Raw genomic sequence first — 23,133 nt, forward strand, 5'->3', positions numbered from 1 at the left:
AAATCAATACCAACTCTCGACAATGTGGCGACAAATACGATTTGAAACAATGAACTTATTGATGGACATGACGCAAATTACAAACAATATACGAAGAATCGCATACGATTTTCAGTAGGGGAATTTTTTGGCACTCAGCTCGCATTCGGAAACCAGACTTTTAATCCGGCTCATATTCAATCCCACTGATCCTTGAACTCGTAGAAATCGATTAGTTTGACATCGGTATCTCGAGTTAGGCGAGGAACAGACAGACGGACAAAACCATCACGTAGGGAATTTTTTATCATTTGAAAAATCCACCTAAAATCTCGCCGGATTACAATCGACAAAATAAAAACTTGAACTTGGCATAAGTAATATTGTTTGGTTGAATGTTCTTGAAACCTTGACTGTTTTCAACCTTACGAATTATTCTTCTGCATATTTCATTGAAAAAATCGCAAAAATTTACGTAAAATAATCGCTCTCGTTACAATCAAATGATTTATTTATACTTATGCCACCTGTTCGAATCTATTAGAATCAAGGCACGCTATAAGGACGGACAGACAGGTACCGCAAAATTATGAACTCGCTAGGAGCTCGTTAATAAAGTGGCAATAGGTATGTAGAAATCGAATTGCGAGTAAGGATACTTCTACAAAAAATATTCGCTTTACTTCTAAAGCTCTATTACAGAAACAGATTTTTCTAATTCAAAGAGATAGTATGTAATCCTGAAACGCATGGAGAACAAGCGAGATGAAAAGCAACCAGCATCATGCTTTACCTGATGCTTAAAATTGTCCAAAAAAAACACTACAAAAACCAAACCGCGTGGATTCTTCGTCTACCTCACTTGGTTTCGCAGTATAGCCTGCGCCGGGGTCCAAAAACGACTCTAACACCTAAGCGAAAACGTATTAAAGGTGAAATTCCCTTCTTACAAAAGCTATGGACGCCGAGCCGGTGGTATTAACGACTATGCGAATTAAGAATTAGGAAACCACAGTTATCAACTAACACTGCCATGCGCATTTTAGTTCTAGTACTTAGTTTTTTTTGTTAACGTAATCAGTCAAGATTATCCCTACCTACCACATTCACAATTCACATCAAACAAATTCATCATCGTAATTTCACACTCGCTGTTCGAAGTCCGACAAATCGCGCAACTTTCTCTGGGAAGAAGGGCAATGGAGAGCGAAACGTAAAATTGTATTTTATTTTAATAATTAATTTACGTTTTTACTTTTAGAGAAGACCACAAGAATGTATCCCTAATTGAGAATGGCAAAGAGGAACCAAAGTTACCCACTGCTATGTATAGCCGTGAATTCATTATCAATGTGAGTAGACTATTTTTAGTACGTTTTCAAGGTTTCGTCAATATTTCGCAAACATTTTTCATCAATAAAGTCGGGTGCCTACAATTAAAAAATCATGGGAAATAAACAAATTCATTGCTGTTGAAACTGAACCTGAACGTAATAACTTTTCGATCGAGGTACCTATATTTCCAAGAGGACTAGATTTCGATTTTCATACGGCATACCTTGCCTAAATTCAATTACTAAGTTTTGTATAAGATCCTATTGTATAGCATGTCGAATCGGAATGTCTTTTGTACAATTGTACGTTCTGCACCTGGGCATTGAACTTTATCATCATTTAACACTTGCTAAGAAAGCACGAGACCACTAGGTCTTTCTGATATTAGCTGGATGGAATGTGTGGATATACAAAATATGAATATAAAAGTAACTCAAAACAGTGATTTCAGATATTACTCATGCTCGCTGTTGTTGTTAGTGCGACCAGTTCTGGAATGGCAATGGGGTACCCTGCGGTTCTGTTACCGCAATTGAAATCGAATGATTCAATATTATACACGGATGAAGAAATGGGATCGTGGATAGGTAATAACTAAGACACTTTGTTGAGTTCGTTCGTTATTTGGAAACACCGATATCCGTGAAGTAACAAACTGAAATTAAAACCACAAAAATCACTAAAAAACCACTTTTGTTATTTGGTGCTTTTGATTTAGTTTGTGTGAATAAATTGTTTGGTTGGGAATGATAAATTATTATTCTTTTCATCCTTTCCCATGAAAATGTTATTACCTAACAAGTAAAAATTTTCCTATGAGAAGACTAGAAGAATAATAATTATTACAGCCTTCCCATTATGAAGATCTACATGAATCACATTTATTAACTGCAAAAATTCGATGCAACTGAATTCCGAACGATCCTCGACATCGCTGTACCTTTTTGGCCCGATGGTCTACGTTGCTGAAAAACAACAGCGACCTTTCTTATTGAGTACCTACCAATTTTCAAAGCGATCGGACGTTTCTAAACAAAGTTGGGGGACAAACAGACACACAGCAATACAAAATTATAAACGATCTCGAGCATCATTAAAAGTATTACGAGTAGGTAGATACAACAAAGTTTCGAGTGTCATAACTGAATAAAATCGTGTCAGTGTGTTGTCAATTGAACCTGTGGCACACACGGTGTGATTAAGGGCAACATTGGTGCTATATTGTAATGTAAAAACAGTAAGTCGGTGCATGCGGGGGTGGCTGTGGTGATGTAGGTTCACTTTTTCTGCATTGAACATGGCAGTAGGCTTTTCATTGCCAATGTATAACTTACAAGGAGGCGTTTCTCATAAAATATGTCTTTAATATAATAGTATAGTTTCAATCTCGGTTTCAATTTTATTTGAAAGAAATAGGTATTCTAACTTTCAAATAGGTAAACAAGCAAAAATCTATTTGGTTACGATAGCATAGAATAAATTAATTATAAAACCAACAAGTTAAAATGTCATTATGCAAACATAAATGACGAAAACGTATTTTCCTCCTAATAATATTAATGCTAGGGACCGGGAGAAAATACCCGTAGGCACGAGATCCTAACCCCATTCTCTTTCAAATGAGCCGCCTATCGTCGAAGTCTGTAAAGTTTACTGAAAAACAGTGGAGCGTCTACAAATATGAAAAAGAGCCTACTAGTCCGGGAAATAGAGACCGAAAAATGGTCAATTTCCGGCAAAACGAGAAGTAGTTCCAATTTTTTGCATGTCATGGAGGAAGGTGGTTAAGAATCCAAGTTTTCGACCTCCCACCCCTTGTGCTTCCTCCGTAACATCCCTAAAACCAAAGAAATTTGGTTGGTTCTTTAGTTTTTCATATCTTTTTATAGATTCACTTTACAAAAAAATATTGTTATTAAAAATGGTAGACCATGGTGGTGGTGCACGGTAAGTAGGAACATAGGGATTTAACATGGGAAATTAGTTTTATGCAATATCCTGCCCTCCTGTACATTTTACAGAAAAAACGGAGTTTAAAGTTGTTCAGAATTAAAAGATGCATACAAAACTGTTTTTACATGTTTTATTAAGCTTTTGGTATACCCGCAAATTTAAAAATAAATTTCAACATTTCTGTTATTAGTAGCAATAGCTGGCGCCTTTTGTTGTTTTATGAATTGCTACTAATAACAGAAATGTTGAAATTTATTTTTAAATTTGCGGGTATACCAAAAGCTTAATAAAACATGTAAAAACAGTTTTGTATGCATCTTTTAAGCTTTTTTTTTTAACTTTTTTGAAAAATTTTAAAGTTTTTTACTTCAAACGTATATTAGAAAGCGCTACTATCTCACAGTGATTCAAATATCCCCACTAGTAAGGGTAGAAAGTTGAATGCATCCCCTTTGATAAGGGTGCAGGGTGGGGGGATTTATATCACGATGAGTTCAAGATATTTTCTCATAAAACTCTTAATTATAGAGATACAGTATCAAATTTGGTTAAAACATTTGCATAGAAATTTCAGAATTATAAAAATTTACTTTGAAGCTCTATATCTTTTATTTTAAACATTTCACAAAAAAAGTAGTGTATATCAAAGTTGTGGCGAATTTTATGGTCTACAATTTCTGATAACAATATTTTTCTCTAAAGTGAACCATTAAATATACAGTGTGTCCCAGATCTGGTGGAATTGCATGGGTAACTTTCTTATTATTAAAGATAGAGAATTGGTTAAATGAACAATGTTTTGCAGTTTTAGATGCTTATGTAAAATTTCTTTGTGGAAATTCAAAATGTCGAATAGGTTCGACGTAAATTCAAAAAAACTAAAATTGGTTATTTCCTATAAAGTCTTATATCATCGAAAGTATAAGAGATATATATAAAAGTTACTGTCTTTGACACGCCTAATTTAGAATTGATGTCAAAACAAAATTAAAGATGGGTACCTTTGAGGAACATTTACCAACTTCCTAAAGTTAAATAGGCGCTATATTGGATTTTTACATTATTTGATAGATTTTTTAATTCCCTTTTCAACGAGCTATAGCATAAGATTAAAAATTAGATACCAGTTATATCAACGGTTATTATATTTTAATCAATTCCGAATAAACGCCAAAATAAGGAAAAATTGTCACTTATGAGCGGGTGTAGAAGGGCGGAGGGGGTATTGGTCGTGGAGTGGGAGGGTACGAATGCGTAGATGCCACCTAGTCTCACGCTTGTAACATTACTCGGCTTCGCCTCGCACATTAAACCACAGAAGGAAGAGATTGCTCGGCTTCGGCGACTGCGTCTTGTGCATTTACCCAATTTTCCTTAGATTGTAGAACGCGACTGGTCTATATGCGATACCAAGGTAAAAAAACCTCAAGTTCTAGCCCTTGTCGTTTCCGAGTAAACGCAAAAACGTAAAAAAGGGTGATATGTTTTAACAGTTGGGTAGAAGCGAGGGTAGGATGGAGTGTTGGTAGTGGAGTCGGGGGGAGTGAATACGAGACCAAAGTCAAAAACCGCATCCTTCTAGCTCTTGATGTATCCGATAATAAACGCCAAATTATGAATAAGTTTTTACCGGCCATTATTATTGTATATTTTCGGATTACGTCCGATTTTCACTGGAAAGGTCCCTCGCCATCCCTCTTCATCAATTGAGGTCGGATGGTATGCTGTCAGTTGGGGGGCGGTTTCGGGCGCATTCGGACAATAGTAGGTTTTTTTAGGTCGTCTTGCTTTCACGTCGCGAGGGATAAAAGCGAAGAGACGGCGAAAAAAGCACCCACCTAACCCCCCCGCCCAAACAAAAGTTTTGCCGTGGTGCCCATTTGGCACCCTCACTTGCTCTTATGGAAGCACCACCGGGAGGCGTATGACTACGCATTCCTCGGGAGTGGCCATGGGAAGGAGAGGGGGTGAAACCGAATATATACAGGGTAGAGGACCCTAGGAAAAGTTGCGATTAAAAAATTCGGGGTACCTTGGAAGTCGAAAAAAAGTTATTAACGGAAACGTCGGGAGCTGGCTATAATCTTCTTGTATACCTACATTGTGTCGAAGATAAGGATGTCTATCATGGGGATCTCCGAAACCATAGAAGATAGGAGTCAAATTAGATAAATATCCCGAAATTTGTGGGGCTAATGTTTTGCTAATCTGACCGCCTCCTAATTATTGTCCAATGTAATCGCCAATTGGTCAACAACTAAGACAATATAATAGTCATTAAAAATTTTTTTCTTGAATGTGATCCAAATCTGATAGCTAATTATTATCAAAAAACAACCAAATACATATTTTCCCCTTCGTAGCAATGAAAATAAAAATAACAAACCGTTAATCAGAAGAACTCCAAATGTGTAATGTGCGATTTACGTAAAGCATAAGTACATACTCTAATTAGAAATTATTCTCCTTATCTAAATTGAGCTAATTCTAATTCTGAAGTTTATAGCTTGTTGTTTCTGAGATGTTTCAGCTAATGTACTTACGAGTATTTCCCATTTCGACCTTTTACGAATAAAATTGGTAAATAAATAACGATTTTGACGCCGTTTGTTCAAAATGCATATGGTTACAACAGAGTTGCTATGATGTGCAGGTAAGTAGGAATTCCCCTACTTACCTGCTAACGTTATCAGCAGTTGAAAAATATGTGCTTTGCTAAACGGAGGCGAACAAGGGCGAACCAATTTGTTTTCAAATTTGATTAAAATACGCTAAAAATACCTAAACATTCACGGTTAGTTAGTGGTTTAGGATAGTATCTTACCTATACATATATACCAATTCAATTCGGACAAATAGGTACCTATCAAGAATTTCTTTTATCATTCGTTTTTGTATGGTTCTTTCAAATCAAAACCAATACATTAATCAGTGGTCTTATCAAAACTACTCGAATATCGGACTATTTGTTTCTTTATGTATACTACTTGTACATTTTGTTTTCAGTGACACTTCAATTTATTGTTTGCCTCGTTTTTTCCCTTCTATCACGATAACAACTAGTAACTACACAAGTGAAGGGTAATGTCATGGATACCATGCATGATATTGCATGTTGCCTTCTTATTTTGAAACACTATAATATTAATTAAAAGCTACTTGGTGTCAAGTGTCCAATTAAATTTACCAAATTAATTTCCCCTGAAATGGATATTTGTATACATAGATATATAGGGTCTTGACACATCTTTCACTCTCACTCAACAAATACCCAACATAAAAGGTCATTATATCGGCTATGAATAAAAAATTGCTATTCATATAGTAGGCAGATCTAATCAAATTAAGACAGTCAAAGCTCTCATTCATGTATTATTTTGCTTAAATTTCAATAATTAATTTAGTGTTTCTCAATAAATAATTAATGGAACGTTGAAAATAGGTGTACATTTTTTGAATAAGTGAATGCAAATATTATTTAGCATTATAAATAAATAAAAGGAAGTTCTAAAAACACTCCAAGTATTTAACTTCAGTGTATTTTTTGAGAAAAATGAATTCTGCCCGTCTGTGTATCCGGAGCCTTCAGATTTCAGCACTCAGGCGTTGTGGAAATTTTTTTATTAATTAGTGTTCATTAAACTTTGTTGCTGAAACTGAGTTTCTCCATTTCAAACCAAACTACCGAAGGTAGACTAATGTCTTGAGTACAATGTTCTAAACCCAACTCGTGACTTTTGTTAATTTCAGCAAGCATCGTTACCGGGTCAATGCCTATTGGATCTCTGATATCTGGATTTATGATTGATAAAATAGGACGTAGAGTAACAATGCACATTCAGTGTGGTGTTGTAATTTTGGGATGGCTTTTAGCCGGCGTTGCCCAAAATCATGCGACAATGTTGACTGGAAGGTTCGTCTCCGGCGTAGCTTCAGGATTGGGAATGGTGGCAGGTCAGGTACTTTGCAAGAATTTAATAATAATAATCTCGCCCCTTTTATTATTATCCATTACGTCTGAATTTTCAGATAAATGTAAAACTAATTATTGTAGGTCTATAATGCTGAAGTGTCGTCACCAAAGGCCAGAGGCATTTTAAGCAGTGCCCCTTTTGTGAGTTACGCTGTTGGAATTTTGCTTGTCTATGCTCTGGGTGCAGTGTGCGATTGGCGACTGGTAGCAGGTATGTAAGACCGTCAGTTTCAATTTGTAACGCTTCATTTCAGGATTAAGCACTATTCCTCCATTTATAGCAATAGCTATGCTTTTTTTCTATCCTGAAAGTCACGTCTGGCTTATAAGAAAAGGAAAAATCGAAAAAGCGCGAGCGGCTTGTGTATGGTTTCGAGCGAGTAAAACAGAAAAAGTAAACAAAATGTAACGTTTATCATTAACTCACGCAAAACATTTAAGGCCGGCAAAGAGGTTGAAGATTTAATTGCGAGATTTTCAAACGAAAAGTTGGAAAACTACAGTTGGAGGTGTATATTCGAACCGTATTGTTTGAAGCCCTTAATTATTTCGATAATTTTCAATTTGCTTCAAACATTATCGGGGGTGTACGTCGTTGTCTTCTATGCTGCTGATATTATTGCTGAAATGGGAACCCAACAATTGGAAGTAAGCGAAATGCTGATCGCTGTGCTCACCGCACTGATTAGAATGATCTTTTCGTTTGTTTCGTGTGTCTTATTACACTATATGACCCGAAGAAGGCTGGGTCTACTATCTGCAGTAACCACATCGTTGTTTTCCTTCATTTTAGGCATTTGTGTGTACCTCGGAGTTTCCTCATACTTTATGCCAATTTGCTTGTTCCTTTATGTAGCAGCAAATACCGTTGGACTACTTGTATTGCCCGGTGTTATGATTGGTGAACTTTTTCCGGCAAGAATTCGAGGAGTAGCTGGTGGTTTAAGTTATACCCTGTTTAGCATTTCTATATTTGGCGTAGCTAAAATATATCCATTCCTTAAGAGAACCTTACGGATTTACGGTCTTTTTTCATTATTTGGGGTGTCGTCGCTGCTACTTTGCTTGTGGATCTACTTGACGCTACCAGAAACGAAAAACAAAACTCTACATGAGGTGGAAGATTACTTCATGGAGGAAAGTATACTGTGGACAAACAGAAAACAAAGAGATAGAAGAAGATGCGACAATGCGGACGCGCTAATGAAATAAACTAGCAAAACTTCAATGGTACAGTTCTAAAATAGGAACCTAGGGCTGCTATAACAAGTATTGTGATTGTTATCGTGGGTGAAATATATTCACTTGTTACTGATTTACCTGTGTAAGATAAATAAAAATCAACTGCCATAGTTACAGTATACCTTCTCAGAGGGTATGCTTTTGAGAGAAGATTGTGTCTTTATCTTTGAGATCATTTTATTGTAATGTTATTTTATGGACACGTTATTGGTAGTATTTTGAGTTTGTTTTAAAGTAAAAAAATAATAAATAATTTTAAGTACAGTTAATATTTGTTCTTTCCAATATACAGGGTGATTCAAAATACAGTGCAAAGATTTTAAAATTTTTTCATATTATCGTAGGTCCTAACTTGCTTCGTTTTCTAGATACAGAGTGTAAAAGTTTTTAAAAAAAATCGGTTTTTTATCAATTTTTCAACAACCTTTCAGCCGATTTAAATAAAATTTGGTAGGCTTATTTGTCGTCATAAGAGCATTTTTTTGGCGAGGATAAAATAAATAAAAACCGATATTTTAAAAAAAATTACACCCTGTATCTAGAAAACGATGCAAGTTGGGATATACGATTATATGAAAAAAAATTTCTTGTTTTTGGCTGGTAAATACACCCTTAAAATCTTTGCCCTCAATTTTGGATCACTGTATACTCCGATCTTTGATTCAGAATTTGGTGGCAATTGATGACTCTGACGGAGGTTTGAATCCCAGCTAAAGCATTACTGTTTGTAAAGCGAAATGAGTGGGACGAATACGTATTGGCTAAAACTATTACCTACCTACTACAAAATAGTGCGAAACAATGTAATACAGGCAGCAAACGAACACGAACCACATTACAAGTATTTGGACTGAACACCCCAAACAAAAAGCTGTATTTCATACTGCCCAGGCCCGTAGCCAGAATGAAATAGCAGGGGTGGCCGGTATTTTTGCAGGGGGAGCTTAAGAAGTTTTTGGTAAAGACTTCCCTTGTAATGTTTGTAAAAGAACCATCAACTGTAACTTCCAGTGAGGGCAGGACCACGTTCTAGGTGGGGCTCAGCCCCCCTTGGCCACCCCCTGGCTAATTGTAAGCAAAAAACCATTTGATAACTCGGTTTCTCGTTATCCGATAAAATTGTTTATTATTGACTGCAAAATTGTGCCGTCGCTCCATTTAGTTGATGTATAAACCAACAAAGGTGGAAATTTATTTGATTGCTCCTACCTGGCGATCATTCTTTCACTGCGGAACCCCTACAACAGTTTAACAGTGGAGGAGTAAAATGTCGATTAAATTATGAACTTAAATTTGAAAGTTGGAGATGGAACTTATCGGGTGCGTTCTTCAATTCAAAGGGCATGATTTGAAAGTTGGCGTGTTGGTCCCGTGTGGTGGAGGCACACAGACGCCTGATTGAGCGTAACACAGCTACCGCGATCTTCGGGGTCCCCGATCCGGTACTGCCTACAGTTGGAAACTCTGGTGAAGAATTACAAGCAGCGCTTGACTTCTATGCCCAATCACAGACGTTTCACGCCACTTTCAATCTCGGTTAGAGTTGGGTCAGACTGGGTAGTACGAATAGCACTCTTACGTTGTGATATACTATGGTGGTCCTTTTATTTTAAATGTTAAAACGCGAGACACAATCTAGAAGAGAAATGAATAAAGCTAAGGGCTGTGTGCGTGCAAAAAAAAAGAAAAATGAAACATATTACGCACGAAAAATCAACACGGTAAAAAAACCTGGGATAACACATATAAAAAAATAAATCAACTGCGGCAGAAAAATGCAAAAGAGAAACGCAAAATTAATCATCTCAAATTGCACAATAAAAATCAGGCAATCGAATCAGATGCAGTTAAACAAATTAATAAAAGCGAGATACAAGTGACATAATAAATACAAATGGCAAACAAGATAATAATAATAATAATGCACTCACTAGAAAACATAAATAAATAATGTCATGATGAGGTGCAAAGGGCGAAGTTCAGATCCTAATGCGAATCTGTTTGGACATCAATACATGGAAATACATCAATATAGTACAAAAACACATCAAGCTACGGTTCAATTTATAGAAAACAACCGGTAAAATGATCGACTGCCATTAATTTAACGCGAAAAGGGTAGATGAGATTGCAAGCAGTATTCAAGGTACAGTCTTTTAAGAAAAGATAATTACGGCCCCCCTTCTCGTATAGCTAAGACACAAAATGAGAAAGTAACAGATACAGTGAAGAATACTAACTGTAGTAGGATTTTTTACACGGTATAAACGGTTAATAGAATCCTACAAGGCCATATATACTAAAATGGGTATCTATAGAATAAGAAATTTTACCCAGATACGAGTATATACCAAAAATAAACACTAAATTGTAAAATGAAATAAATTCAACTGGCAAATAATGCCCTCAGAACATTAACAATGTCAGGAGAACAACAACACTATAAACAAATAAAATTACTTGTTTAAATCTAATAAAAACAAACTGATGAGGTCATATCAAATTTCTAAATATTAAAATTTCCTGCTAATCAAATGTTTATCATTTGTGTCTAAGTTTATCTATTATCAAAAAACGTCATATTAAGTAGGTCATTTCGAGTAAACTGCCTATGGGTAATGTATGCAATAAAGTTGGCGAAAACCAAGCGATATACCTGTACCTTTAATTATCCTCCTAAAAGTAAAGTTGACAGTCAGTTTTCTTTGTCGCTAATGTGGGCAATTATCAATATTAACAGCATAACCTTAACAAAAAAAATGTTACGAGATTGTTAGTCAATGGAATAGAATGTGATACCCTTTCAACTTTGCTGTTACTTTTATGTCAAATTACAAACTAAATGTTTCAGTTATTTAGTCATGTTCGGTTTAGTTTTTTTGGTACTCCTCGCATTTGGAAGGGAGTCATATTCACAAGGTGAGTACGAACTCACTGAACATTCCTTTTACACTTGATATTTTCAGTTATCTTAAACCACCCGGCGTTCCCAAACACTAGTGAATGTGGCATAAATCCTACAATAAATAGAATTTTTGGTGGTCAAGTGGCAGAGCTCGATGAGTACCCTTGGATGGCCGCTATAGAATACCAAGATAAATATGATGGTAATCTAAAAATCAAATGTGGCGGATCTTTGGTAACCAAGAGGCATATTGTAACTGCGGCACACTGTATTAATAGTCCACACAGACTGTAAATTTTCAAATCAACTTTGGCAACCTGTTATGTACATCATTTACTGTTTAGGACCCGTGCGTGGATAGGGGACTGGAAGCTTTCTAGCGATCCCGACTGTCGAAATGTACAAGGGGAGGTTGTATGCAACGAAAAGGTGCAAAAGATAAGAATCGCACGCGGTGTTTACCACCCTAGCTTCGACGAAGAATCAATCAAAAACGATGTTGGTGTGATTTTTTTGGAAACGGATGTAAAATATAACAGTAAATAATCTATAATAGCGTAATTTGGTTTGTAGTTTCTTCTTATAGGTTACGCAAAGCCGATATGTTTGCCATCACATACTCTACTAAACCCTCCTAGAGGTACAACATTGTTTTCTGCTGGCTGGGGCCTCACGGAAAACGGTACCTAACTCCAATAATTTTCTAGTACCTACTTACTGTAATGCAATTATAGGAACAGCATCAGATGTTAAGTTAAAGGTGGATCTACCAATAAAGCGAAACAGTGAATGCAATTCTGCTTTATTCGAAAATTTGGTGTACAACCAGTTGTGTGTCGGGGGTGAAGATGGTAAAGATACTTGTGGGGGGGATTCTGGTGGACCTCTAATGAACTTCTATGTCAACATATCTACCGGTGAACAAAATTGGTATTTAATTGGCGTCGTTTCCTATGGATACGATTGCGGGGTGCAAGGATTCCCCGCTATATATACAAGAGTCGCCAGTTATGTACCTTGGATTGTAACAACTATTACAAAGCGCTAACTTATGGTTTGACTGGAGAGTTTCAGTATGTAGTACAGTTTGATTAAAACAATAAAGCAAAATTCATTATAAATTGTTTAGTAGAGATGTCCATGTGTCTACCTATACCATGTCTATTTTAGCCAACACTGAAATATTAAAATACCATATATGACGCTTTTTAAGAATGGCTATTGTAGTACCCACCTTCTCTTTGAAAATGTATTCTGCATCGTAGGTATTTAGAAAGTTTTTATTCAATGCCAGCACAGAAAACTAACTCGTAGTATGGCTCTGGACCGCTTTGGGACGATTGGGACGTCTCGAAGAAATATATTTATTGGTGATGTATGATGAATGTAAGCCAAGCGGCCTGTTTGAGATCTTGGATTGATCTCTGACTTCAAACAAAGGACCAGGTTGTTTCGTAACCAACGATAATAATTTTATTAAATTTGAATAACAAGCATAATTAATATGTGTATAAACTTGAATTTATCATCTTAAGATTACTGGTTTACATTATTTTCAAATCGACCGATTCCGGCGCTGTTCAGAAGGCAACTTCTTAAAACTGACTGAATTAATATCCTCGAAAACCCCATGTAATGTGGCCATGTGGTTACGGTCCACCTGGTCACGTATTCGGACACATAAATGATGAAGTTAGGGTGACAAAGTGGTGGTTTTCTTTGAGACCCAAACTAAATATTAAGTTAACACGAAAAAACATATGGAAAACGTAAATTAAATATCGAAGTGACTAAAATTACTTAATTATTCTAACACGGCCTTTAAATATGTACATATGTATAAAAAGCCCTCCTCATCATCTACCAAAAAAGAAAACATCGGTAACCATAGCATACGCACCCATTTACTAAGCTATTTTGGTTTAAAAAAATCAAATGTGCTTTATCTGCACAAGAGGTGTGCACAATTTATACCGGGTGATTCATTAGAAGCGATGATCACGTGAATTTCGCGCGTAAGGTTTTAGTGTTTTTTGCATTATTAAATTGACGGTTTGAATTTCGTTAGTAATTTTGTTCTGTCATGACTGTCATTTAAGAAACCAGTGTCGCCGTTAATTGTTGATGCACCAAAATATGTAAGAAACGTGACTGTCTAGTGTTAGTTTATAATTTGTGGTAAAACAGAAGCAGTATTTGTAGATTATAAATAAGTAAACGATTTATTGAAAGCATGATGATACACCACTGCAATTAAATAAATGATTATCAGCTAGTACCAACTTCATAATTTTTTTGATTTGCGGGAAATTCAAACTGTCATCACTTCTAATGAATCACCCGGTACTAGTTTTGTGTGTTATAGGATCATAATCTTTGTACTTCTCTTGTTTTTGAAAGACTGGCATATAGGCCAATTACCGGGTTACCATGCTTCGCTTCGTAATGAACGAATGGAACTTAATGGAGTCAAAATCTCATTCTCTTCGCTATATGACTTTATTATGTAGGATAAAAACTTTTCGAGTTTTAAGCGAGAAACTAAAAAAAAGTCAGAAAAATGTCTAGAACTCACTGCAAAATCATCATTTCTTTAAACGACATTCCCTTGACAAATATTTTGGTAACGAAGAGTTTGGAAATTATGACAAATTTGTTACCGATCAAGAAAAGTCGATGGAGGTGTTTCACTTAATGCAGTAAACAAATTTGCAAATAGGACGTGTTTTACTGCACCTTGCCACATTTTAAACAGATACTGGAACGGGAACGTGTACACTTTTTTGTACCTTAGTAGGATTCTTCAGAGTACCTACACACAGCGGCAATTGTGCTCCTATGGATCATTTGCAAACTGCGATTTTAAATCTATTTTAATGCCATCTGACAAGTGAGATTCTAAAATAGTAAGTAAACAGTAGCAATTTTTGAGGTCAAAGCACAACGACCGCAAGTTTGATTTCCTTTTCAAACGAAAGATCCCGGTTGTTACACATCTTCGGCTCAGAATCACGACAACTATAAAAATCAGAGTGAAGTAGTTCCATAGAAATCTATACCTACGCGTAGTTGGTGAATTATCATTTATCAGGCTGCTATAACTTCACAAATCGCAATTCATGAACGAAATACTTGCATAAAACTGGATATTAAAAAAATCACATAAAACTTATTACGGTCAAACGTCAAACGTACAACAATTTTATTTTTATGATGATATGAAAATATTCATTTTATTGCAAATGTCGGTAAGGTACGGTGCTTTGGACACGACTTAGTAAGTAAAGTTAGTAATTAGATATGGAAAAACATAATTCAATTTTTATAGTATATACGACGACGACTCGGATGATTACGAATTTGAGGAGGAATTATATCAACATGCCAGAACGGTGGAAGATTCTCAAAAGGTTCACGAGAAGACATGGTGGGACGTGGCATTAGAGGTTGGTTTCTTTATATGGTATACTCGCTGCGCGTGCAAAAAAAATTTATATCTTGGCGATAACCTTTTGAGTATATTACAAATACCTACTATGAAATATAAAGCTGCTTCAATTCAAATGGATTCTCTACAGTTTCTTTCCATAAAGAACAATTTTCTTACATGAAAAATTATAACCACAGGTGCCCAAACATTTTTGTTGTGGTACAATCTTATACTCAAAGAAGTACATTACTTAACTTAGCTTCTGTAAATTAGGCATTTGGTCTTGAGGTACTATATAGTAGCAGTAGTTTAAGCAAAATCATTGGGTCTTATTTCCGAATTCCTTAAGAAAACGTTTCGGCATCACATACAAACTTACCCTCAATTTCAATACAGGCCACTACAGCGGAAGTATGCCAAAAACTATTAACCCCCATTTTATACAACGACCGTCTCCATTTGCCACCAACTCTTTTTACCACCAACGTATTTAGGAATCGATTTTTACCACCATTATTAAAATTATTCATCTTATGCTACAGAGGAAGGAGAAATCTAACCTAATCACCTAACAAGTGGTAAAATAGGATAGCGTATGGAAGTAAAACTGCAGTGGTAAAAATTAGAGTGCTAAAAATGTACCCCTATCGTCAATAATGGCTAAATTTATTATCATACATTTCTTTAGATCTTGCGGGTTCTTCAATTTTAAAATTCTACATACTCACCAGATTTTTATTGTCCTCCTGGTTCTCCCATTGTTTCAATTCTTCAAAGTTATTAAACTGAAATTCTTTAGTTTTTTTAGATTTTCCCGCCTCTCCTTTCTCTCGAATTTTTTAGATTACCTATGAATTTAGGTTCTTTTTTCGAATTCTTCCGATTCCAATTCCTTAGCTCTGTCAGATTTTCAAAGAAATAAGATTCTTCTTAGGATTCACTTTCCCCATGATCTTCAGACTTGTTTATTTATTTTATTTTATTATTTTTATTTTTAAGTGGGCGGGGTTTGATCCAACCCAACCCACATTTACAAATATTCATGCCCGGGGTCCTTAGTACCGCAGTCGCGCTTACACTCCACTGCGCCAAACAGACCCGCAGTTTTTTTTAGATATTGCCTTGAAGCCCTCGGATTCCCACACTTCTTCAGATTCTTCACGTCTTGCAGATTCTTTGATTATTCAGTTTCCTCGAAATCTTCAGAACTTCCCTTACGATTTTTGCGGCCATTTAAGATCCTCCAACTGCCCCATGTTCTTCGGATTATTCCGATTCTTCCAAATTTTACGCCTTCGTCCAATTCGTATGATTCCCTAGGTTCCTTACTTTTTTAATGTTCTTGGTTTTTTTTTAAATTTAGTAGCTTACCTATTCCCTTGATTTTCATATTCAATAGTTTTGTTAAATTCTTCGAACACTTTAACTCCATTGCTGCCTTGGATCTTTCAGAAGACCTAGTGAACCTTTTTATCTTCAGTCATTCGGATTCCTGGATTTCTTCAGATTCCTGAAATATACCGTTTCGTTTACACGGACTCGCTTTAAAGTTGTTAAAAATATTTTATTTCTTCAAATCACTGATGTTCTTCATTTCAAATCTTCGAGGTTTCTCGAATCTACTCGGTTTTTCAAATTCTACGTATTCATCAGATCCTTGCGTTTCTCTCCGCTGTTCCAATTCTTCAAAGCCGTCAAATCCATACGATTCCTCAGATCATCAATATTCTTCGGATGCCTCAGATTTTTTTTCAAATTCTTCGGACTTTTCCGTTTCCTCGTATTCTTCACGTTCTTTATTCTCTCAAAATTTTTCAGATATTCTTCAATCTGACGCTGCAATTTTTTTAAATTAGCTATTTGAATGTTTCTTATCTATCAGAATCCTAAGTTCTTCGAATTTCTTCCAGATTTTTCGGGATCTTTTGATGCTTCCAGTGTTTGCAGATTCTTCAAAATGTTCAAAATCTTTCGCTTCTTCGAATTCGGACGATTCTCGACTTCCAAATTTAGCTCTAGCAAAACCTTTAGATTTTCACATTTCTTTGAGTTCTTATAACACGCGCTTGACCTTTTGTAATTTTTCTGATCCTTCACATACTTCGGATTCTTCAGTTTCTTCGAATATGTTTTCCAAATTCTGGAAATTTCTTCAGATTCTTCAAGTTCAAATTCACACGTTAGTACGAGTTCTTCCAACTTCTTCGGATTCCTCGTATTCTTCAAATTCTTCAAAAAGTTAATTTTCTTCGGACTCCTGAATTTCTTCAAATTATTTGAACCCTTCTGATACTTCGGACACTTATTCAAAATCTTCGGATTCGCCCTATTCTTTGGTTTCTTCAAATTCTTCAGATTTCATTTGCTTTAAATTTTTCAATACCTTTTATTTCTGCATCTGTGGTTTCGCACATTCTTCGGATTGTTCGAGTTTTTGGGTGGTTCTTCCTGTGTTCAGACTCTTCAGATCTTGCGCATTGATCTCCTTCTACATTCTTCGGCTCATTAATTTGTTCATATTCATCAGGTTGCAGATTCGCTATATTAATAAAATATAAAATAATAATTTTTTCTCAGATAAGTTTAGTTTGCATTTGTCTACGTCCACCGTAAGATGTCCATTTTAAATTCCAATTTAAATTATTGCTTTAATTGACTTTTAGAGCTTTCTTGTGATATACCTTCTTATTACCGCTGCAAATAATGGAATGATTATGGGATACTCTGCCGTATTGTTACCACAACTAAAAGCTGTTAATGGAAGCCTACAAATCGATGACGAAATGGGTTCTTGGATGGGTATATAATTAAAGCGTATCGTTGTACTTACATAAATATTATTTTTAGCAAGCATCAACTCGGCTTCAATTCCAATAGGGGCACTTTTCAGCGGAATTTTAATGAACTATTTCGGCCGTAAAGGAGCGTTGCTGATTTACGTTGGTACAGTTACTGTCGGGTGGGTTTTTATATTGATCGCGGAGAGCCACACGCTCGTTCTGATTGGTAGATTTTTTGGCGGAATTGCTACGTCACTGGGCATGGTTCCTGGGCAGGTAGGTACCTAAAAAGTTGTAGCAAAACCGTGCAACAACGCTTGCAGGTGTACATTGCGGAGATTTCACACTCGAGTAAAAGAGGTTCATACAGCAGTATTTCTTTTATCGGTTTATCCTTTGGAATCTTACTCATTTATTGTCTCGGTTCAGTTTTGCAGTGGCGAATAGTTGCAGGTAGAGTCTTGTTATGTACGCTTAGTTAATGCTTGCATACATTGCAGGTCTGAGCATAATCATCCCAGTGGTATCCGCCTTGATGCTACTTTACCTACCTGAAAGTCCAGTGTGGTACATAAGAAACGGTAACCTTGACAAGGCCAGAAATGCCTGCTTTTGGTTTCGAAGGAATATCAGAGAAGTTGGAGTACCAAATAGTGCATCAAGGTGCTACTCAAAAATTTACTTGTAGGCACTCGAAGAAGTTGATGAGCTCGTCAAGAGAGTCGCCAATGAAAACAGGGAAAGAGAAGAAAATCCACGATCGACACTAGCTATGTTTTTAAGTCCACAAGTACTAAAACCACTTATCATTATGAACGTATTGATTATGTTTCAATCGTTAAGTGGTGTTTACTTATTTGTGTTTTATGCTGTGGAAATTATTTCCGAAATTGGAAATATTGAAATGAATCATTTCTTAGTGGGTGTTATAACAGCAGCAGTTCGAGTGGCATTTACAATAGTGGCCACAATCTCACTGGCATTTATTGGACGTAGACCGATAGCTATTACTTCGGCGCTAGGTGCTGGAATATCCGCAATGAGTTTAGGTACAATATTGTACTTTTCGCCCAACCCCAACAGTTATCTGTTAGCGGGCACTCTGCTCTCTTACATAAGTAGTAGCACGGTAGGATTGTTAATACTTCCCGGCATGATGTTGGGCGAAATTTTTCCTGCTAAGGTGAGAGCTCTATCTGGTAGCATCTCATTCAGCATGTTTAGTGTCTTTACTTTTATTATTACAAAGATGTATCCCATACTAAAACAAACTTTTAAGTTTTATGGTATGTTTTGGTTTTTCGGTACCATATCTTTTCTGGCCGCTGTGTACGTCTACATAGCCTTGCCAGAAACAAAAGGTAAAACTCTAAATGACATTGAGGATTATTTCCTAGGCAATAATTTCTTATGGGTAACCAGGAAAACTTCAGGAACTAATCAAGAACAAACATAAATACTTTATGAACTGTCTAAATCTCAATATGCAATTCTGTCAATGTAGTGTACATGTATTTCTTGCTGTGCGTTTACGATTACAAGGGAAAACAAAATTTAAATTAGTTGTGCATTGCTACAAGGAACCTTTTGCCTCCATTTCAGATTAGCAGCGCATTAGAAAGACATAAGAAAGAACACTACCGCATTTTGTTCGTATTGAGGTTTTGCTTGTTTTTATTAGGGCACCATGGTTAATGTGACGTATTTTTTAAGATGGGCGTTTCCAACCCCAGTTTTGATGTACAGATCTCCTCAACAAATGGAATGGATAATCACACTACCTCGCTGCGATAGTACCACAAGAGTGATTATGTGAAATTTGCTGTTAATGCAGTTGAAACTGTTACTCTCAAGCAACCTGAAATGCAATCCAGCATTTCCATGGACTAATAACCCATCCAAAGCTATGGGCAAGTGAAGGGAGTATGCGTTTTATGATGCCCAGTCTCAGGGAAGTCCCATGAAGTCCAAAATTTAGTCACTTCTTCGCTAAGTCAATCTAAAAATCTGTGTACCAAATTGTCCAAATTTGTGTTTTATAAGTGTTTTTGAGTTATCGTACGAAAGGCCGGCTGGACGGAGGGCCGCACGTTCAGACTTTTTGACGTTATTGATAAAGGGCTACTCGCAACTCGCCATGCATGCCAGACAATGCAGCTAACACTAACAGTTTTGCTACGAAAGTTGCGTCACTTGAAACAGCTACGTATTTCGAGCGCGCTGCAGTTAATAAATTCGCCAATTAGCTAAACAATTTTGACATAAGAAAGACTGAAGCAGTTTTCAATAAAGTGATCCTGTCTTCAGACAATATCTAAGTATGGGCTCGACGCAACACCAGGAGACAAATATTTAGAAGTAGAACGTTGGATTATTATATGTTTTCTTATCTCCGGGAATAACATGGCTTAAGGGTGTCATAACTAAATTACTATTTAAATCTTTAAAGGGGTCGCAACACTGAACGCGGTCTGCCGGCCGCGGGCAATCGCTTGCGATCAGCCGCGCGGTCTGGTATGTCACGCAGGATGCGGTCCATGCCGCGGTTCGCAACAAAATTTTAGTATAGTCTCGTTCGTTTCTTAGTAAGCATGAATGAATAATAATAATATAATAATATATTTGCAGAAAAATGTTTTCAATTGCAATTACATTGAAATACATTTGACGCAAGTATTGTCAATACATATAATCAAACCAATCAAAGCCCAAGCCGGTGCTCCACAAATTCCGACACACTATAGGGTTCAATTTGAATTAATATGATTTTCACCGCTCTTTTGAATTCATTAAGACTACTTAAATTTTGTATATTTGTTGGAAGTCTATTATAAAATTTGATGCAAGAATAATAGCAGTTCTTCTCCGCGTTAGTTCGTCTCTGCATGGGTACGTTGTACGAGGCCTCCAGCTTCCTTGTATTGTATGTCCGATTTTATCGTGACTAAATAAAAGTTTACATAACACTCATGTTTCAAACATATACACTCCTGAGACGATAAGAATTCCATTACCTTTAAATACGCCTCTGCAGGATTGACGGTATGATAACGAAAAAATGGACCTGATTGCTCTTTTTTGGATTAAGAAAACTTTCTCACAGTCAGAACTATGCCCCCAAAATATTATACCAAATCTGAACCGACTTTCAAAATTCGCATAATAAACAGATTTTAAAACATGCGCATTGAGGTATGGTTTCATGACACGTATAGAGTACAATGCAGAATTTAATTTTATGCAGATTCTACTTATATGCGCGGACCATTTCAAAGTGGGTTGCAGAGTTATTCCTAAAAATTTAGTGTTCTCACACAAGCGTCTTTCAGCACCACAAATATTAATTATGTCAGGTACACTTAAATGTGAATACACAGATTTGAAGAGCACGCAATGTGTTTTATTTTCGTTGAGTAGGAGTTGATTAGCACTAAAATAGGACCTCATGTCACCGAACACTTTGTTGCTAGTTAACATTAGGTTATCAAATTTCTCTGCTACTATCAGGATGTTAGAATCGTCTGCGTAATTAGTAATTAAACAATTATCGCCCTGGGGACCCTGGGGTAAGACTAAATCAATGTCGTTCACCAAAAGAATGAATAGCAGTGGTCCAATTACACTTCCTTGTGCGATGCCCATGGTAGTATAGAGTGTACTTGATTCCCTTATGACTGCTTCTCCTTGTATTACCACTTTTTGGTTACGGTTCCGTAAAAATGACGCAAGCCAGTTATGAGCCGTACCTCTAATACCATACCTTAACAGCTTGTCTAGCAACACGTCATGGCCGACTAGGTCATAGGCCTTCGAAAGGTCGAAGAATATTCCCAGTACCGCTTTACCATTCTCAAAAACATTAAGTATTTTGTCGGTAAAGTGAAAAACAGCTGTAGCGATGGATCTACCTTTTATATATCCATGCTGAGAAGTTGAAAAGAGTCCATTTTTATGTAAATAGGTAGTTATTCGATTGGACATAGCATGTTCAAAAATTTTTGAAAAGGAAGACAAGATGCTAATAGGCCGGTAATTTGCCATATCTCTTTTGTCGCCGCTTTTGTGTAGAGGCATTATTATTGCCGTCTTGAGTCTATCTGGAAATACTCCAAATTGCAAGGAATAGCAGCCATTTTGGCTCCGTTTTTAAACCGCGAAATTTGAAATTGAACAACAGTTGTAAATTATGTATTTCGCAGTCGCTCTTGGATTTGGATTGTGCGAATTAGTTTTGTGAGTGTATCGTTTGTATTTCAATGTTATTGCAATTGGTTAGACCACCAACAATACACATCTCTAGACGATGTACTCTTTGAGTGAGACCAACGATGTATCTCTATCCTTCTCAGTTTTGCATGTTCTCTTCATTTATTGTTAAACACAATAGACCATGTATAATGATCAAGGACTAATTATGTAAACAAGTTTATCGAAAAGCTGTACAATATTTGACTGGAGATGCACAAATGCCTATTTCTTTTACCATTGAGTAAATTACTTATTCAATGCATTTACTGCATTTTTCTATAATGACACCTTCTGTAAATTACCTGGTTCTCAGGTCATTAGAGGACTAGATTAGCATTGTTTGTTAACATTTTTAATTATCCCTTTATTTCCTGTGATTTGTTCTAATCAATTTTACTGATTTATATAGATTTTTATAGTTATTAGGTAGTCATGCGCATGAATGAATTCACTTAGGTATGGTAGAACCTAAGAAACCGGCACTTCGAACACCTAAAATAAATCTCTTTATTTTATTATATATAAGCAATGAATAAGCACCTTTCACCTTATCAATGATATAAGGGTGAACAACAACAAAAATGTATTTTTTATAAACATGATAGCTAACATTTAAAATTCTGTTACAATGTTAAAAGTATAACATATACCGATTTTTAAATAAATTCTTATCTTTTCAAAAAATAATAATTTTATTTATTTATATTTATGCACAACCCATGTAGAATTTTTCCGAACATCTTTTGTGCGACAAGATGACTTAGCTTATTGGTCCTAAATTGAGAATTCGTTTGTAAAATTTGTTGATTCCGCGGTTGATCCTCTATTTTCTGAGAGGCAAGAGCCGAGATGATATCAGTTCATTATCGCTAAGTTGATGTGAAATTTGCGGAATTCCATCATATTCTTAAACGCAAAAAATAAATACCTAGTTGAAATTTTTTAAAAGTGGGAGATTTTTTTTACCCACCACTAATTACCGGGAAAACCCAAAATTTCGCTCATGGTTTTTTAGCAATTATGATCATAAGATCACACTTCGAAAGAACGTGATTTGACAATCCAAACGCGTTTTGATCACCGAAAGAAAGCGCGTAATTATTAATTTTCGTGATGTCTCGCTACCTTGACATGAGCAAAACAATGACACTTTTTTTTAATAAACTTGTCAGTGTCGTCTATTAGTTATCGTATCCCGCTTAGAAATTTAACTAAAAAGGGGAATTGGATCATTTTTTGTAAACGGTTAAAATGAACAAGTGCATAATCGAATTTCTTTGAAATGGTA

At 36.0% G+C, this 23,133-nt stretch overlaps 3 protein-coding genes and 1 long non-coding RNA gene across 7 annotated transcripts; 3 read left to right on the forward strand and 1 right to left on the reverse strand.

Annotated features, from left to right (window-relative positions):
* The first annotated feature begins 992 nt into the window (after positions 1–992).
* Positions 993–8,568, forward strand: LOC116177050 (facilitated trehalose transporter Tret1-like). 4 transcript variants are annotated; one of them, XM_031495911.1, is made up of 7 exons: positions 993–1,192; positions 1,241–1,331; positions 1,757–1,901; positions 7,018–7,226; positions 7,322–7,451; positions 7,495–7,634; positions 7,682–8,568. In XM_031495911.1, the coding sequence occupies exons 3-7, from the start codon at positions 1,775–1,777 to the stop codon at positions 8,450–8,452; spliced, it is 1,377 nt and encodes a 458-aa protein (XP_031351771.1). In that variant the 5' UTR covers positions 993–1,192; positions 1,241–1,331; positions 1,757–1,774; the 3' UTR covers positions 8,453–8,568. The 4 variants fall into 4 exon arrangements, with proteins under 4 accessions (XP_031351771.1, XP_031351772.1, XP_031351770.1 ...); XM_031495910.1 differs by having other exon boundaries at positions 995–1,192; positions 1,766–1,901; XM_031495912.1 differs by lacking the exon at positions 1,757–1,901 and having other exon boundaries at positions 994–1,192.
* A 2,506-nt stretch (positions 8,569–11,074) lies between these two features.
* On the forward strand, positions 11,075–12,508 carry LOC116177051 (phenoloxidase-activating factor 3-like). The gene is made up of 5 exons (XM_031495914.1): positions 11,075–11,401; positions 11,449–11,677; positions 11,732–11,925; positions 11,974–12,069; positions 12,122–12,508. Exons 1-5 carry the CDS (start codon positions 11,344–11,346, stop codon positions 12,433–12,435), a joined length of 891 nt encoding a protein of 296 aa, XP_031351774.1. The 5' UTR covers positions 11,075–11,343; the 3' UTR covers positions 12,436–12,508.
* LOC116177054 lies at positions 11,982–12,756 on the reverse strand. Its single transcript, XR_004146594.1, has 3 exons — positions 12,622–12,756; positions 12,126–12,563; positions 11,982–12,073 (listed from the first exon to the last, which is right to left on the reverse strand). It is a non-coding gene; the product is annotated as an uncharacterized LOC116177054 (long non-coding RNA).
* Positions 12,757–14,461: 1,705 nt separating this feature from the next.
* Positions 14,462–19,156, forward strand: LOC116177048 (facilitated trehalose transporter Tret1-like). Its single transcript, XM_031495907.1, has 7 exons — positions 14,462–14,664; positions 14,716–14,833; positions 17,481–17,616; positions 17,665–17,873; positions 17,921–18,050; positions 18,098–18,234; positions 18,286–19,156. The coding sequence occupies exons 1-7, from the start codon at positions 14,606–14,608 to the stop codon at positions 19,051–19,053; spliced, it is 1,557 nt and encodes a 518-aa protein (XP_031351767.1). The 5' UTR covers positions 14,462–14,605; the 3' UTR covers positions 19,054–19,156.
* The last annotated feature ends 3,977 nt before the right edge of the window (positions 19,157–23,133 follow it).

This window comes from Photinus pyralis, unplaced genomic scaffold (assembly GCF_008802855.1).
Source record: "Photinus pyralis isolate 1611_PpyrPB1 unplaced genomic scaffold, Ppyr1.3 Ppyr1.4_LG7, whole genome shotgun sequence".
In the NCBI taxonomy this organism is placed as follows: Eukaryota; Metazoa; Arthropoda; class Insecta; order Coleoptera; family Lampyridae; genus Photinus; species Photinus pyralis.